Source organism: Malaclemys terrapin, chromosome 16 (assembly GCF_027887155.1).
Source record: "Malaclemys terrapin pileata isolate rMalTer1 chromosome 16, rMalTer1.hap1, whole genome shotgun sequence".
NCBI classification, from domain to species: domain Eukaryota; kingdom Metazoa; phylum Chordata; order Testudines; family Emydidae; genus Malaclemys; species Malaclemys terrapin.
The window spans coordinates 14,208,874-14,226,075 of NC_071520.1; the positions used below are offsets into that span (position 1 = coordinate 14,208,874).

General features: G+C 52.1%; 2 protein-coding genes across 2 annotated transcripts; both read left to right on the plus strand.

Moving 5' to 3' along the window:
• The first annotated feature begins 1,732 nt into the window (after window positions 1-1,732).
• LOC128824850 (immunoglobulin lambda-1 light chain-like) lies at window positions 1,733-7,488 on the plus strand. The gene is made up of 3 exons (XM_054006729.1): window positions 1,733-1,787; window positions 1,900-2,198; window positions 7,087-7,488. The coding sequence occupies exons 1-3, from the start codon at window positions 1,742-1,744 to the stop codon at window positions 7,486-7,488; spliced, it is 747 nt and encodes a 248-aa protein (XP_053862704.1). The 5' UTR covers window positions 1,733-1,741.
• A 2,306-nt stretch (window positions 7,489-9,794) lies between these two features.
• LOC128824851 (immunoglobulin lambda-1 light chain-like) lies at window positions 9,795-14,126 on the plus strand. Its single transcript, XM_054006730.1, has 3 exons — window positions 9,795-9,859; window positions 9,975-10,370; window positions 13,726-14,126. Exons 1-3 carry the CDS (start codon window positions 9,814-9,816, stop codon window positions 14,124-14,126), a joined length of 843 nt encoding a protein of 280 aa, XP_053862705.1. The 5' UTR covers window positions 9,795-9,813.
• The last annotated feature ends 3,076 nt before the right edge of the window (window positions 14,127-17,202 follow it).

Sequence of the window (17,202 nt, forward strand, 5' to 3'; positions counted from 1 at the left end):
ACCGTTCCATCAGCATGTCAAGAATTGGTGAAATTAGGAAGGGGTGAGCCTGTTGAATGATCAAATTAAACAAGGCACAAGGGGGTTAATTCACCCCTCAGCCAATACAGAGCTACTAAGTGTGGGGGTATGAACCATACAGGCCAGAGTTCAGATAGCCTTAGATCCCATGGGGAAAAGCCCCTTACAAATATCAAAGGCAGAGCAAGGCAGCACATGGTGTCTGGGGCTGAGAGGAGCCTTTTACACCTGAAGCAAACGTGGTTCAGTTTCTTTTGAAATAACAAGGTCCAGGCCACGTTAGGAAAGCGTGAGCCTGCCAATGATTGTGTTAACGGAGACCAAAGCCTCATTGAGACCCACTGAGTAGAAAGAACCTTCCTCTGCACACCCCCTCCCACCCTGGACCCTGCCCTGTCTGATGAGCTATAGGGGGTGCCTGGGCCCTTGATGTCCTTTGATGCAAAATATTAGAACACCAGGGGAGTCTGAAGGCAACCTCCTTTATAAGGGTAACCCTGAGCTGCGTGCAGCTGGGAACTTCTCTCCTTGAACTCCAGAGACTGGAGAGAATAAAATGTGATTTGAGATACACCTGGATATTCCCCATGTACTCTTCTGCAGATGGGTGATGTGGTTCAGTTCTGACTGGGCACCAGTCTGTATTGTGAATAGTTTCTAGGGATTAAAGTAACGATTTAACACACATTTGTCTTCAAGAGCCTGGTGCACAGACCGTGGTGTTTGAACAGCTGCGTCCTTTCAGATCCCTCATTCAGACCGAGTGATGGGGAAGGAGGAGAAACAACAGGTCCGAGGCACCCAATTGTACTGATTTAGGTTGCAGAATTATGAACTACTTCTCATTGTAATTGCGGATATGTATTTGCAAAGTGTTTTTTTACTTGTATGTAATTTAACGGAGATTACATTTAATGCTGAACATCTCTGCAAAATCTGACCCAGGAATGTCCATCAGAGGCAGCTGCATCACTGTGATGATTATGTATCTGTATTTCTGTAGCCCCCTGGGAGGACAGGTCATGGCCCAGGTCCCCGTTGTGCTGGGCTCTGTACAAACACAGAACACAGAGATGGTCCTGTGGGTGGCAGAAGACAGCAATGAGACAATCCTGGCAGCAGAATGGGAAGGGTCTCAGCACACCCATGACCTCACTGCTGTCAGTTTGTTTCTAGGCATCACGGCAAAGGGAAGCTGGAGGGAGGGTGGCAGGAGGGGAATGAGCTAGTTCTGGGGTGTTCCCAGGGCGCGTGTCCACGTGTGAGGGGCAGCATGGGGGACGGTGGCCCGGTTGCACTGCAGTGGTGGCGGCAGTGACCCCTTTCCATGTGCATGTGATAGAAAATATCTGTGTGCCCAGCGATGCAAAGCTCGTCCATTGCTCTCTACACGTCAGACGTGCTGCGCTAACATGACGCTAACAACCCCTCCCAGCAGCCCCGTAACGGCTGTTCACAGAGTAAAGGCCAAATTCAGAGCTGAGCACCCCTAGCTGTACCCACATGGAACTGACATCCCCTTCTGCCCCCCGCTGGATTTGGCCCAGTGAGGCTGACTCCAAGGAGGAGGGAGGTGCTGGCAGCAGCAGCCAGTCAGCAGGGAACAGATTTGCATGAAGGGGCCGTTCTCCAGTGCTGGGGGTTTAAGAGAGAATCGGAGGGATTCTCCCACCCAGAGACTCGTTTGCCTCAGGAAGCCGAGCTCGTCTGGATTCCCACCATGGCCTGGGCCCCTCTGCTCCTCACACTGCTCACGTATTCCTCAGGTGAGGGAATTGTTTCTTCAGTGCAAAAATATGAAGGACACTTGCAGGTGAGGAGGTTTGTCTGTGAGGATCCAGAGTCCTTGTGCTGAGTGTGTTGTAATGTTGATTTCAGGGGTCAGTTCGCAGCCCGTGGTGACTCAGGAGCCCTCGATGTCGGTGACCCCAGGAGGGGCTGTCACTCTGTCCTGCAGCCTGAGCCCTGGAGCCATCACCACCGGCAGCTATCCAGCCTGGTTCCAGCAGAAACCAGGCTCTGCTCCTCGGACACTTATATACAGCACCATTAGCAGACCCTCCGGGATCCCTGCCCGGTTCTCTGGGTCCATATCCGGTAACAACGCTGCCCTGACCATCACCGGTGTCCAGGCAGAGGATGAGGCTGACTATTACTGTATTCTGTGGACTGGTAGTGTGAATCATAGTGATCCAGCCAGATGGGGAACTGAGACAAAAACCTCCCCAGTCTTCCTCCCCTCCAGCCTGGCCTCTGCACTGGCTGCACAGTTTGGTTCCTGCCTGCAATATGAGTAGGGCCCTACTAAATTGACGGCCATGATAAATGGATCGTGGACTGTGAAAATCTGGTCTTGCCCCTATGAAATCTGGTCTCTTGTGTGCTTTTACCTTATACTATACAGATTTCACAGCGGAGACCAGCGTTTCTCATATTGGGGGTCCTGACTCAAAAGGGAGATGCAGGGGGGCTCACAAGGTTACTTTGGGGGGGTCGGGGTATTGCCACTCTGACTTCTGCGCTGCCTTCAGAGCTGAGTGGCCGGAGAGCAGCAGCTGTTGGCCGGGTGCCCAGCTCTGAAAGAAGCACCCTCCCACCAGCAGTGCAGAGCATAGGTGGCAATTCCATCCCCTGCCACCCTCACTTCTGTGCTGCTGCCTTCAGAGCCGGGTGGCCGGAGAGTGGCGGATGCTGGCTGAGGGCCCACCTCTGCAGGCAGCAGCACAGAAGTAAGGGTGGCAATACCATACTAGGCCATCCTTCCTTCTGCTGCTGGTGGCAGCGGCTCCGTCTTCACAGCTGGGCTCCCGGGCAACAGCCGCTGCTCTCCTACTGCCCAGCTCTGAAGGCAGCACCGCCGCCAGCCGCAGGGCAGAAGTAAGGGTAGCAGTATCGCAACCCGCTCTACGATAACCTTGCAAACCCTCCTTCCACACAACTCCTTTTTGGGGCGGGACTCCTACAATTACAACACTGTGACATTTCAGATTCAAATCAGTGAATTTATGATTTTTAAAATCCCATGACTGTGAATTTGGTAGTGCCCTATATATGAGACAAGAATTGCTCCTCCTTAGGAATTTCAGCCACCCCTTGTGCCATCAGCAGGGGGCGCTGCTCCACCACTCCCCATTCACTCCCCCGGGGGAGAGATCAGCCGCTCTTATGCTCTTTGCTCCGTCTCTCTAGCGGGAGCAGCTTTTCTGCCTGATAGATCCGTGTGTCACAGACCCACCACTGCCTGGGTCAAGCTGGGAGCAGACGGCCACATGCTCCTTGGGTAAAGGGACACGTCTCCCCTAACCCAGTTTACTTGTCACCCCACCAGCCAGAGAATACCTTGAATGGTCTGAAAGTGAGAGGAAAGACCGATGAGATCATTTAGTGCATCGCCATTCCTATGCCTGTATGAAGTGTCCAGTTATACACCGCTACCTCGATATAACGCGACCCGATATAACACGAATTTGGATATAACGCGGTAAAGCAGCGCTCCGGGGGGGTGGGGGGGCGGGGCTGCGCACTCTGGCGGATCAAAGCAAGTTCGATATAACACGGTTTCACCTATAATGCGGTAAGATTTTTTGGCTCACGCGGACAGTTTTATATCGAGGTAGAGGTGTAGTACATATCAGACAATAGAATACAGCAAAATCTTATTTATTCTTAGCCAAAAGTTACACCAAGGGACTCTGGGGACTGTTCAGGGTTTCTGGCCCCCAGTCCTGGACCAGCCCTCAGAGACACACACACGGGGGCAGCATGCCATAAGGAAGCTGAGGACACAGGTCAAGACTATCTCGGGTCACAGACCACCACTCTTAACCCTGGTGGCACAAACATTGCCTGTGAGACCTGGGAATTTCCCGCTAACTTTCCCGCTGTGTCACAGGCCATTCAGTACTAACACAGATCCATTCTCCCGTAGCTCAGGGAGTCGGGCCTGGGTTTAGCTGCAAACCTTTCAGCCCCGTGTTAACCAGCAGGAAGAAGCAAAGCAGGGCCCAAACCCCCTTTGAAAGCGCCCCTGGCTGTCTGCTGTGCAGTGTGGAGGGAGGCCCAGAACCCAGTAGAATGCAGGTTTCACCAGGAAGGGAGGAGTTCAGGAGGGAAGGAAATGGTGCCATCAGCTGCTTCAGCCCTTGGGTTCCCAGGCTGATCATTGTAGAATCAGGCAAAATTTTCCTTCTTCCCATGCCAAGGCTCGGCAGTGAGGGCAGTTACCAGGCCTGTGCTCCCCAAGCAGGGTTATAAATTGCCAGGAGCCCAGATCCCAGGGGACTAGAGATCCTGGTCACACAACGCAGCATTGGGGTTAGAGATAATTCTTATAAAGTGCTGAGTTCTGCAGCTTAGAGTGAACGCTGGGGACTGCTGTAAATGTGACCTTCCCCACCAGGGGGAGCTCTTCATCTACAATGTCCATTGTGCAGGCCCGAGGAGCACAAGGCTACCAATAGCTGGGATACAGAGGCCTCTCTGGGCTTCTCAGGCATGTTCACCTGTGTCCTATACAAAAAAATCTCCTCTTTGCAATAGAGTGAAACCAGCCTCACTCATCCCCCCTACCCTCTGCACTCCAGCGTCTGTCCCCTCCCCAACCTGCTTCAGATTCTGGGCAACCTCCCTCCTTCCTGGTTTGGGGAAAGGGGCAGATGGGGGTGAGCAGCAGGCAGGCCAGTGCAGATGGGGCATGTGCCCAGAGCGGGTACAAAGCTAAAAGCCAAGTGACCTTTGCAGGAACAGTTTAATTCAAAGTTCTCCTGGGACCCAGCACGTGTCATTCTCGGAGGTGACACTGACCTGTCCCTCTGCTGGGATCTGATCAGAGATCAGAGCAGGAACACGAGCTCCCAGCAAGAGTTGTTCCAGCTGGGACCCCACCAACTTCCCTCCTCCGGTCCCATCTCCACCTCCTTCCCCAGGTGTCAGTCATCAGAGCTGTATCCTGTGCCCTAGAGTCTGCACCAGTCAGTCCAGGGCATGCGGGAGAAGGATGTGACAGGTTCCCCCCGGGTGCCACCTGCAACTGGGGTACCACTGAGCCAGCCTGACCCCCCAGCCTGGGCTCCCTTTACACTGTACTGGTGTGACAGGCTCTCAAGCCCCCTCCAGCACACATACAGGTAGAGACACACCCCGCTTCAGCTACACACAGCTGCTGAGATCAGCTCTGCATGGGAAGGCTCAGCTAAGGAACTGCCCAGTTACTCAAGTGCACACCCCCCTTTGGAGGGTAAACCCAAAATTATACTGTCTTGCGTTGCTCAGAGAACTGTACAGCATAAGCTCATGAAATCCCCCCTCCCTCAATGTGGAGGGAGATCTGCAGCAGCTTTCTGCCTCAAGTTATAATTTCCACACACTGATTTTAGACAAAGCAAAAATAAATTTATTAACTACAAAAGATAGATTTTAAGTGATTGAGGGATAGCAAACAGATCAAAGCAGATTACCTAGCAAATAAAACAAACACACAATCTAAGCTTAATATACTAAAGAGATTGTATCTGAGTAGCAAATTCTCACCCTAACTGTTGATTTAGGCAGTTTGCAGAGATTCGTGAGGGCAAGCTGCACTTGCTTGCAGCTTCAAATCCCAGATATTCCTTTCATAGGCTAGAAATCCCTCTAGCCTGGGTTCAGCCCTTCTCCCCTAGTCCAGGCTCTGTTCCTCCGGTGTTTCCAGCAGTCTCCTTGGGTGGGGAGTCAGAGAAGAACCACAATGATGTCACTCCCCTACCTTGAATAGCTTTTGAATGTGGCAGGAATCCTTTGTCTCCAACTTTAGTTCCCACACCTTGCAGTGGACAAACACTGGTATTCCAAGATGGAGTCCAGTACCAGGTGACTTAGTCACATGACCCCATAGTGTCATAGCAGCCATGAGTCAGAGGCTGTTTAGTGTCCTCAGGAAGGTTCCCCAGTGAGCAATCAGCTACTGTTCTCCCTAATGGCCCTTCCCAGCCAGCCATCGAGACTGATTACATTTTTCCTAGTGGGCATTCCCCAGGTGTAAACATATTTGTAATACAGATATATAGCCAATATTCCTAACTTCAGATACAAAAATGATACATGCATACAAGTAGGATAATCACATTCAGTAAATCACAACCCTTTCAATAACAACAAGGAGTCTGGTGGCACCTTAAAGACTAACAGATTTATTTGGGCATAAGCTTTCGTGGGTAAAAACCTCACTTCTTCGGACCCATAGCTATGTATCTGAAGAAGTGAGGTTTTTACCCACGAAAGCTTATGCCCAAATAAATCTGTTAGTCTTTAAGGTGCCACCAGACTCCTTGTTGTTTTTGTAGATACAGACTAACATGGCTACCCCCTGATACTTGAACCCTTTCAATGATATCGCATATGCCTTATCTTGCACAAAATACATCATAATTATGCCATACTTGTATCATAATAATATTACAATGAAGAATAGGAGTGTGGGGCCACAATGGCTTTAGCCAGGGTTAATGGAACCACAAACGCTCCCTGCTGATTCAGTGCCAGTGAGCATGTGTGTGTGTGTGTGGGGGGGGGGCAGGGAGTTATGAAATCCCATCATAATCCATGTGCTTCGTGCAGGTAAATGAGTGACGGCACATTTCCGAGTCGGAGCTCTCCGCACTGGGATCACATTGGCTTCCTCGGAGCAAATGATAAACCAGAGGGGCCTTTCTTCCTTCTGTCATAGAGAATCTTAGAGAGTGATTCTGCCCAGCAAATCTGCAGGGCTCAGCTTCAATATGAGAAACCACCAGTATCAGGCAGATTTGCATGAAGGGGCCGTTCTCCAGCGCTGGGGGTTTAAGAGAGAATCAGAGGGTCCCGGCCACAGACTCGTTTGCCTCAGGAAGCCGAGCTCGTTTGCATTCCCCACCATGGCCTGGGCCCCTCTGCTCCTCACGCTGCTCAGTTACTGCTCAGGTGAGGGAATTGTTTGCTTCAGTGACAAAAACATTAAAGGAACTTGCAGGTGAGGAGGTTTGTCTGTGAGGATCCGGAGTCCTTGTGCTGAGTGTGTTTGTAATGTTGATTTCAGGGGTCAGTTCGCAGCCCGTGGTGATTCAGGAGCCCTCGATGTCGGTGACCCCAGGAGGGGCTGTCACTCTGTCCTGCAGCCTGAGCACTGGAGCCGTCACCACCGGCAACTATCCAGCCTGGTACCAGCAGAAACCAGGCTCTGCTCCTCGGACACTTATATACAGCACCAATAGCAGACCCTCCGGGATCCCTGCCCGGTTCTCTGGGTCCATATCCGGTAACAACGCTGCCCTGACCATCACCGGTGTCCAGGCAGAGGATGAGGCTGACTATTACTGTATTGTTTTAGCTAGTAATGCGTATCACAGTGATCCAGCCAGATGGGGAACTGAGACAAAAACCTCCCCTGTCTTCATCCCCTCCAGCTGGGCTCTGCACTGGCTGCACAGTTTGATTCCTCCCTTCAATACATGAGACACTGATTGCTCCTTCTTAGGAATTTCAACCACCCATTGCCATCAGCAGGGGGCGCTGCTCCACCACTCCCCATTTACTCGCCCTGGGGGAGATGTCAGCCACTGTTATGCTCTCTGCTCCATCTTTCTAGCAGGAGCAGCTTTTGCTGCCCTATCGATCTAGGGTGACCAGACAGCAAGTGTGAAAAATCGGGATGGGGGTGGGGGGTAATAGGATCCTATATAAGAAAAAGGCCCAAATATCAGGACTGTCCCTATAAAATCGGGACATTTGGTCACCCTATATCGATCCCAGTGTTACAGACTCACCACTACCTGGTCAAACTGGGAGCAGACGGCCACATGCTCCTTCAGTAAAGAGACACATCTCCCCTAACCCAGTTCCTCTGTGTTACCCCACCTGCTGGACACACCTTGAATGGCCTGGAAGATAAATGAAAAACCTATCAGATGACTTAGTGCGTTGCTGTTTCCACTCCTGGATAAAGTGTCCAGTTATAGGATGTATCAGATAATAAATTATGTCAAAATCCCATTTATTCTTTGCCAAAAGGGAGAACCAGGGATTCTGGGAACTGATCAGGGTCTCTGGCCCCCAGTCCTGGCCCAGCCCTCAGAGACACACACACGGGGGCAGCAGGGCATAAGAAAGCTGAGGACACAGTTCAAGACCATCTTGGGTCACAGACCCCCCACTCCTAACCCTGGTGGCACAAACGCTGCCCGTGAGACCTGGGAATTTCCCAGCTAACTTTCCCGCTGTGTCACAGGCCCCGCGGTGCTAACACAGGTCCATTCTCCTGTAGCTCAGGGAGTCGGGTCTGGGCTTAGCTGCAAACCTTTCAGCCCCGTGTTAACCAGCAGGAAGAAGCAAAGCATGGCCCAAACCCCCTTTGAAAGCGCCCCTGGCTGTCTGATGTGCAGTGTGGAGGGAGGCCCAGAGCCCAGTAGAATGCAGGTTTCACCAGGAAGGGAGGAGTTCTGGAGGGAAGGGAATGGTGCCATCAGCTGCTTCAGCCCTTGGGTTCCCCGGCTGATCATTGTAGAATCAGGCAGAATTTTCCTTCTTCCCATGCCAAAGCTCGGCAGTGAGGGCAGCTGTCAGGCCCTGAGCACCGGCCTGTGCTCCCCAAGCAGGGTTATAAATTGCCAGGAGCCCAGATCCCAGGGGACTAGAGATCCTGGTCACACAACACAGCGTTGGGGCTAGAGACAATTCTTATAAAGCGCTGAGTTCTGCAGCTTAGAGTGACTGCTTGGAACCGCTGTAAATGTGACCTTCCCCACCAGGGGGAGCTCTTCATCCATAATGTCCATTATCCAGGCGAGAGGAGCAGAAGGCTACCAACAGCTGGGATACACAGGCCTCTCTGGGGTTCTCGGGTGTGTTTTTTATCTATACAAAGAAATCTCCCATTTGCAATAGAGTGAAAACAGCCTCAGGCATCCCTCCTGCCCTCTGCACTCCAAGATCCGTCCCCTCCCCAACCTGCTTCAGATTCCAGGCACCCCCCTCACCTCCTTCCTGGTTTGGGGAAAGGGGCAGACAGGGGTGAGCAGCAGGCAAGCGGGTGCAGATGGGGCATGTGCCCAGAGTGGGTACGAAGCTAAAAGCCAAGTGACTTTTGCAGGAACAGTTTAATTCAAAGTTCTCCTGGGACCCTGCACGTGTCATTCTCAGTGGTGACACTGACCTATCCCTCTGCTGGGATCTGAACAGAGATCAGAGCAGGAACACGAGCTCCCAGCAAGAGTTGTTCCAGATGGGACCCCACCAACTTCCCTCCTCCGGTCCCATCTCCACCTCCTTCCCCAGGTGTCAGTCACCAGAGCTGTATCCTGTGCCCTAGAGTCTGCACCAGTCAGTCCAGGGCATCCCCACAGGACACGCAGGAGAGGGATGTGACGCTTTACCCAGGGTTACTGGGACCAGAAACGCTCCCTGGTAATTCAGTGCCAATGTGTGTGCGTGTGGGGGAGGGGGTGGTTATGAAATCCCATCATAATCCATGTGCGCCATGCAGGTAAATGAGTGACGACAGCACATGTCCCAGCTGGAGCTCTCTACACTGGGATCACATTGGCTTCCCCTTAGCAAATGATAAAGCAGAGGGGCCTTTCTTACTTCTGTCATATGGCACCTTAGAGAGCGATTCTGCCCAGGCAATCTGCAGGGCTCAGCTTCGATATGAGATGCCAACAGTATCCGGCAGATTTGCATGAAGGGGCCGTTCTCCAGCACTGGGGATTTAAGAGAGAATCGGAGGGTCCCAGCCACAGACCCGTTTGCCTCAGGAAGCCGAGCTCGTCTGGATTCCCCACCATGGCCTGGGACCCTCTGCTCCTCACGCTGCTCACGTACTGCTCAGGTGAGGGAATTGTTTGATTCAGTGACAAAAATATGAAGGACACTTGCAGGTGAGGAGGTTTGTCTGTGAGGATCCAGAGTCCTTGTGCTGAGTGTGTTTGTAATGTTGATTTCAGGGGTCAGTTCGCAGCCCGTGGTGACTCAGGAGCCCTCGATGTCGGTGACCCCAGGAGGGGCTGTCACTCTGTCCTGCAGCCTGAGCTCTGGAGCCGTCACCACCAGCAACTATCCAGCCTGGTTCCAGCAGAAACCAGGCTCTGCTCCTCGGCAGCTTATATACAACACCAATAGCAGACCCTCCGGGATCCCTGCCCGGTTCTCTGGGTCCATATCCGGTAACAACGCTGCCCTGACCATCACCGGTGTCCAGGCAGAGGATGAGGCTGACTATTACTGTGCTGTGTGGCCTGGTAGTGTGAATCACAGTGATCCAGCCAGATGGGGAACTGAGACAAAAACCTCCCCTGTCTTCATCCCCTCCAGCCTGGGCTCTGCACTGGCTGCACAGTTTGGTTCCTGCCTGCAATCGATGAGACAATGACTGCTCCTCCTTACACATTTCAGCCACCCCTTGCTATCAGCAGGGGGCGCTGCTCCACGCACTGCCCATTCACTCCCCCCAGGAGAGAGTATGAAGGGGCCGTTCTCCAGCGCCGGGGGTTTAAGAGAGAATCGGAGGGTCCCAGCCACAGACCCGTTTGCCTCAGGAAGCCGAGCTCGCCTGGATTCCCACCATGGCCTGGGCCCCTCTGCTCCTCGCGCTGCTCACTTACTGCTCAGGTGCTCTGAGGGGTTTGGTTTTTCCCCTGGCTCCCTGCAGATCATGTTAACTGGGGATAAAGTCAATGTTGAGTCCATTTTACCCAGTGTTTTCTCTTCCTGTCTCAGGTTCTCTCACCCAGTATGTGCTGACTCCGCCGCCTTCAGTGTCTCCAGAGCAAAACGCTCGACTCACCTGCTCAGGGAACAGCACTGAAGACTATGTGACACAACCAGATGGGAGAGTGAGACACAAACAACCGTCAAGTGCCGGGAGCCTCTAGAAGTGAGGGTGCTCCTCATTCCTGCATGGCACATGGCATCTGTCAGAGGATGTGGGGTGGAGGCTGCATTTTTAACGAGCCCCCAAATCTTCCCACGCCTGTCTAGATTTTATCCCCATGGAAACCAGCTTTCATCTCTCTCCACCAGTTGTTTACCAAACTTCTCTGTGGAGTAGGGCGGGTAATTCACAGATCAAAGGCAGCTCAGGTTTATTCTTGTTGGGCCCTGACAGGGACAAATTGTGCCCTGCCTGCTGCTTGGTTCATGTTCTTTCTCTGATCTCCCACCTGCTGTGGTATGGCTGTGGAATGAAGCAGGCAATTCCCTGGTAACATTAGACACAGCCTTTGAAACCATAGAAACCACCTTACCCCTTCCATGGGTTCCTAGAGCAATCAGCGGAATCAGTCCCTGCGAGAGACCCCTCCCCGTTCACCGTTCTGCGCACTGGCTCTCTAAACACCAGGCGTCTCTGTGCTGGGCACTGTGGGGCAGCTCATGGAGGCTAAGATTTAGTCACGGGTATTTTTAGTAAAAGTCACGGACTGGGCATGGGCAATAAAGAAAAATTCATGGCCCATGACTTTTACTATATAAATACCTCTGACCAAAACTTAGCGGCTCCTGGGGCCCCAGGCGCTGCTGCTCTGGGGGGCCACAGGACACTGCTGTTGTGGGGGACCGGGGGCCAACGGCTAGCCCCTGCACTGGCCATGGGGGCTGGTTGCCCTCAGACTCCCCTGCTCTGAGGCCCCAGGGACCGCTGCTTAGGTGCTCCCCGGGGCCACTCCTGGGACTGCTGCTTGGGCGCTCCTCGGGGCCAGCCGCCCTAGGACTGCTGTTTGGGATTTGTCCCTCTGGGCCAGCCACACGAGCTATGGCTGGTGCAGCTGGGCCCAGGGCAGCCCCAGGACCACTGCTTGGGTGCTCCCCAGGGCCAACCACCCCGGGACCGCCTGAGCAATGGCCGGTAGGCTGGCCGTGGGGCCGCTCCAGCAGCCCCTGGTGCGGCTGGCCATGAGGCGTCCGAGCAGCTGGTCCCGAGGGTGGCTGCTCTGGTGGCCCTGGGATCAGCCACACCAGCCATTGCAGCTGCGAAAGTCACGGAGGTCGCGGAAAGTCACAGAATCCGTGACCTCTGTACAGAATCGCAGCCCTAGTCATGATGGCCGCTCTCCCAGGAGACGCTTCGTGCTTCTCATCCTCGTTTTATCATTTCCCCTCATATGAATAAAAGTCATTTGAGCCCGAAAAGGATCTTTGTGTGCGGGGAGCATCCCAGGGCCTGAACCAGAACGGATAGAGACCGTGCCCCACTCCCTCCTCTCTCTCTCACATCGATTTGGGGGATTTAGATTATGGCCCATAGTAGGGCTTCAGCACTTGTACTCCCTACTAAATCCAAGAGGCCATGGCACCGTAGAGCTCTCCTCTGCCCTGACCCAGCGCCCACTGACGTCAATAGAATCCCGCCCATTGACCTCCGTGGTCCCTAGAGCACTGCTGGTGTGGTGTGTGTTGCCCTGCTCCATACATTGTTTCTGGGAGCAATGGGCAAATGTTGCATTTCAATGTTCATTAACTTCCATTGGGCTCAAACCCCATCTATGTGCTTGGATGGGATTCATTCGCCTTTCAATTTCTTCTCCATGAACATCTCTAGTGGGGAGGGAGAGAGAGACGGGGGCTTGGAAGAAAGAAACGGCGCAAACACTCCTGCGAATGCATTGGCACGATGGTCCAGGGTACAACTCTGCACAGAGTTGTGTTGAACTCTTTGATTTCTCCCCTCCTCGTTATTAAATGTCCAACCATTCCGTCAAAGAGCAGAAGTAAAACCAGGTGACCAGACAGACAACAAATCAAATAAGGGATAGGCAAAGCCCATCATTCAGGAGCGACCTGTGGGATGCGACACAGTCACAGAATGTGTTTGTTACACAAATCGGAACCACAATTGTGTGGATGATTTCTGAAGAGAAAAAGGGGATAAATGCACTGAACAAACAGGTTTCTCTGTAGAAGTTTATGGGTTGATAATTATTTGTGTTTCTGTACAGTAGAGTCCTTCTCTGTGCTATTTCTCCTGCTTTTCTCTGCCTCCTTAGTGTCACCGATGTGACAGTCTGGTATCCTTGAGGTTTTTCTTTTGACTCTCTGGGGCAATATATCCTCTGTGGGGCAACTGGGAGTCTAGGTATTGTGACGAGTGAATCTCCATTGTGGGTGCTTCTCCCTGGGTTTTCCCTGTGCATCAGCCTAGCTCAGTTCTGCTATGTTCTTTGGGTCACACACCATGTGACAAGAGTACATCAGGGTGCTAATGGTATCTAAAGCATCATCAGAGCTGTGGGGCTAATTAAGAAAAGAGCTACATGATTATATGGCTCATTAAGGTATCTCTGCATGAGTCTTCTACTACACGGCTGGGCCAGCTGTGGGGTCTGCCTTTATAAGCCAGGAGCTTGTCACTAAAACTCGGTATCTCCTCCCATGGGGCCAGCTCTGGGTGGTCACATGGCTGCTCAGAGGAGAGGCAATTAGCATAAGGGGTGGAGCTTGCATACTGCTTATTTAGCAGGTTCAGTACAAGGGGCAGATACTGCCAGGCATTCTCAGTGTGACCACCTTTGTTTCTTGCGGGAGACTGAAATCACCACACCATGCTCTGGGCTCCCCTCATTGTCCTGCTGGGGACGTGATGCACAGGTGAGAACAGGCAAAGGGGAAATGGCTAAAAGAATCCTGTTCAGTCCCCTGCAAGGTGAGGTACCAGGATCGGGTCTCTCTGAGAGCTAACACCTTTTACCATTGTATCCCCAGCCTCCAGCGCCCAGCCTGTCCTGACTCAACCGCCCTCCATGACCGCATCTCCTGGACAGACAGTCAAAATCTCCTGTTCCATGAGCAGTGGGGTCACTGTGCAGAGCTATCCCCAAAACTGGCTGCAACAGACGCCTGGCAGCCCTCTGCGATACCTGCTCTATTACTATAGCAGCATGAGCAGGGGCTCTGGAGTCCCCAACCGATTCTCAGGGTCCAAGGAGAGCTCCAGCAACGTTTGGTATTTGACCATCACCAATGTCCAGGCAGAGGACGAGGCTGATTATTACTGTGCTGTGTGGTATAGCAGCGGGGGAGTGTCTCACAGTGATACACCCACATGGGGAAGTGAGACAGAAACATCCCCTGAGCAAATCGCATCCTCTCTGGCCTGGGTCTGAGCTCTAAGCTGCGCTGGCTGCAGAGGGTGGGGTCTGGCTGTGACACATCGTCTGTCGATACCAGAGACTTGACTGCGTGACGCTCACTGTGTCCCTGTGCAGGGAGTCAGGAGTTTGTTGGGTCTGGTGCTGGTGGCATCAGGTCTTTCCATCTTTTCCTTCGCGGTTCGGTGTCAAGTGAACTCCCAAACTCTGAAAGTGAATCTGAGTCCCAGCCACTGGGCTCCAGCTGGTTTTGTCTGGACACCCTGAGTCTGCCATGATTTTACTGTCAACCCATTAACCGGCCCAGGGTTGTTCTGAGGTTTAACAGACTTTTCCATGACCCTGCTCTGAGTTTGTAAAGCAGCCCCAGAGCAGGTGAGAGTCTCTTGTGTTTGTATTTCAGTTCCTCCCCAGCCTGCAAGGAAACAGCTCTTCTTGGTCTCTCTCCCCTACCATACCCCCAGGGCAGGGCCGGCTCCAGGCACCAGCTTACCAAGCAGGTGCCTGGGGCGGCCACTCCGGAGAGGGGCGGCACGTCCAGCTATTCTGCGGCAATTCGGCGGAGGGTTCCTCACTCCCACTCGGAGCAAAGGACCTCCCGCCGAATTGCCGCCGCGGATCGCGATCACGATCGTGGCTTTTTTTTTTTTTTTAATTTTTGCCTGCTTGGGGTGGCAAAAACCCTGGAGCCGGCCCTGTCCCGGGATCCTCACTGTCTGTTAAGAGATAACAGTCAGAGCAGATATGTGAGCACTCTAAAGTTAACCACTAGAGGGAGCTCTTCATCTACAATGTATGAAAGATGTGAGAAAATCCCTTTCTACTACAAGCTGCTGAGATACAGAAGTGGGTCTGGATTACAAGGGCTTTTCATCCGTCCTAAGAAATCTCACCCTGATAGCTTCAAGTAATCCCCCTGAAGCTTATCCTATTACTAGAATACGAATGGTCTTCATTATAGAGCACTTTCCCACTAGGAACCTCAAGATCTTTACAGTTATCAATGATTTAAGTTTCCCAACACCCATGCGAGGTATTATGAAGGCCTTTCTGCAGGACGAATGACACTCACGACACACTCCTTCTACCTCACAAAACCCAAAAAATAAAAAGTAAAAAATAATCCCCTGAAACAAATTAACATGAAACAAAAATTAACCAAGCAGCCAACTACGAAAAGAAAATTAATAAACTCTCAAAATAACCAAACCCGCAAACCCTACCCCAAGCATAGTTTTTACCCCAAAATGGAAGGAAGGCCCTGCTGGCCACTGGGGACTTTCTGTGGAAAGAGCTCAGATACGATGGTGATGGGAGGCACTTTGAACCCCTAAGATAAGATCCTCATTTTATAGATGGGGAAATCTAGGCTCAGGGATGTTTAGACTTTGGCCAGCGTCATTCATCACGTCTGTGGCAGAGCTGCTAATCCAGCCTTTGTCTCCTGACTGCCAGAGCACTCTTGCAACCTGCAGGCCAGGCTCCCTCTGAAATAGTCTTCTTTGGAGTTCCATCACCCACACCTCCTCTTTCCTGTCTACGATCTGTCCCTTCTGCTGGCACCTCCTCATTCCCTTGTATCTTTATACAGACGCCGTAAACACTACAGAAATACCTTCAGTGCAGTGATTTCTCGGGAGGATACTTCGTTGGTGGTTCCCTGATACGTTTTCCCACCTGCTGAGAGAGGCTAAGCATGGATATGGACTTGGGCATTGAGCAAAAACCTGCCCAGAGTGAAATCCACCAGAGCTCCCCTGGAACTAAAGTCCTCCCTTTCCTCTTCTAGCCCACAATCCAATGGCATAAATCGCCTCTCCGAGTGCAGGTCTCTCCCTATCAGAATCAGCCCTTTGCGTCCAGAACTGCCCTGAGTGTAACTATCCAACAACAGATTATGGGTTATTATCCTGCCATACAATTAGACCAGCAGCTTCCTTCGCTAACACGGCAGAAGACTTTGTAAGGTGCAGTGGATGGTCCCCAGGTATATAAAAGTATCTCCCAATGCAGTGCCGGTGTGGATAGGATATTTCTAACCCTAATGTGTAGAGGATCCTTTTCTGGCTATGAACAATGGGCTCTGTATGGTTCAGTGACTCAGCAGGACGCCTTTGGCTCTGGCTGATATTTATACTTCGTTAAATGTTTGAATTTACGCAGAGAGGCCCTGATTCTCCTCTCACTTACACCGTTTGTACAACAGTTCAGCTGCATGAACTTCAGTGGAGTTACCCTGGATTTACACTGGTGAAAAACAGAGAAGAATTGGTCTAGAGATTGGCCCCTGGGTCTGCCCCTCTCATATGTGTGAATGAAGATGCTTGAGCAGCCAATGAGCAGGGAGCTGATTTGCATGAAGGAGCCGTTCTCCAGCTCCGGGGGTTTAAGAGAGAATCGAGGGTTCCAGCCACAGACCCGTTTGCCTCAGGAAGCCGAGCGCATCTGGATTCCCCACCATGGCCTGGGCCCCTCTGCTCCTCACGTTGCTCACTTACTGCTCAGGTGATACATGATGTTTGCTTTCCCCCTGGCTGACTGCAGAGTATGTTAACTGGGGATAAAGTCAATGTTGTTGAGTCATTTTATCCATGTGTTTTCTCCTCCTGTCTCAGGTTCTCTCGCTCAGTATGTGCTGACTCAGCCGCCTTCAGTGTCTGTGGCTCCAGGACAAAATACTCAACTCACCTGCTCAGGGAACAGCATTGGTAGCGGGAATGTGCAGTGGTACCAACAGAAACCTGGCAGTGCCCCACTACTCATTATGTATGATAGTAGGAGCAGACCCTCCGGAATCCCGGAGAGATTCTCTGGGGCCAGCTCTGGTAGCACGGCCACGTTAACCATCACTGGAGTCCAGGCGCAGGACGAGGCTGATTATTACTGTCAGCTGTGGGAGACCAGAGCTGCTCAGTATCACGGTGACACAGCCAGAGGGGAAGTGAGACACAAACCTCCCGTTTCAAAGGGAACATGTCACGTTATTTTCTTTAATGTGCGCGTCTGTCCGAGGTGGGGAAGGAGCATGAAAGGAGATTGTTTCCAGTCAACCCAGAAACCTTTCCTGCCAGCTGTGGAGTACAAGTCACCT

Excerpts from the sequence above, each read along its gene's own strand:
- LOC128824850 (XM_054006729.1), top strand. The coding sequence starts at position 1,742 with ATGGCCTGGGCCCCTCTGCTCCTCACACTGCTCACGTATTCCTCAG. Across the intron at positions 1,788-1,899 it reads ACTGCTCACGTATTCCTCAG|GGGTCAGTTCGCAGCCCGTG; the intron begins GTGAGGGAATTG and ends TGTTGATTTCAG. Across the intron at positions 2,199-7,086 it reads GTATTCTGTGGACTGGTAGT|CCCGTGGTGATTCAGGAGCC; the intron begins GTGAATCATAGT and ends GTCAGTTCGCAG.
- LOC128824851 (XM_054006730.1), top strand. The coding sequence starts at position 9,814 with ATGGCCTGGGACCCTCTGCTCCTCACGCTGCTCACGTACTGCTCAG. Across the intron at positions 9,860-9,974 it reads GCTGCTCACGTACTGCTCAG|GGGTCAGTTCGCAGCCCGTG; the intron begins GTGAGGGAATTG and ends TGTTGATTTCAG. Across the intron at positions 10,371-13,725 it reads TGCACTGGCTGCACAGTTTG|CCTCCAGCGCCCAGCCTGTC; the intron begins GTTCCTGCCTGC and ends TTGTATCCCCAG.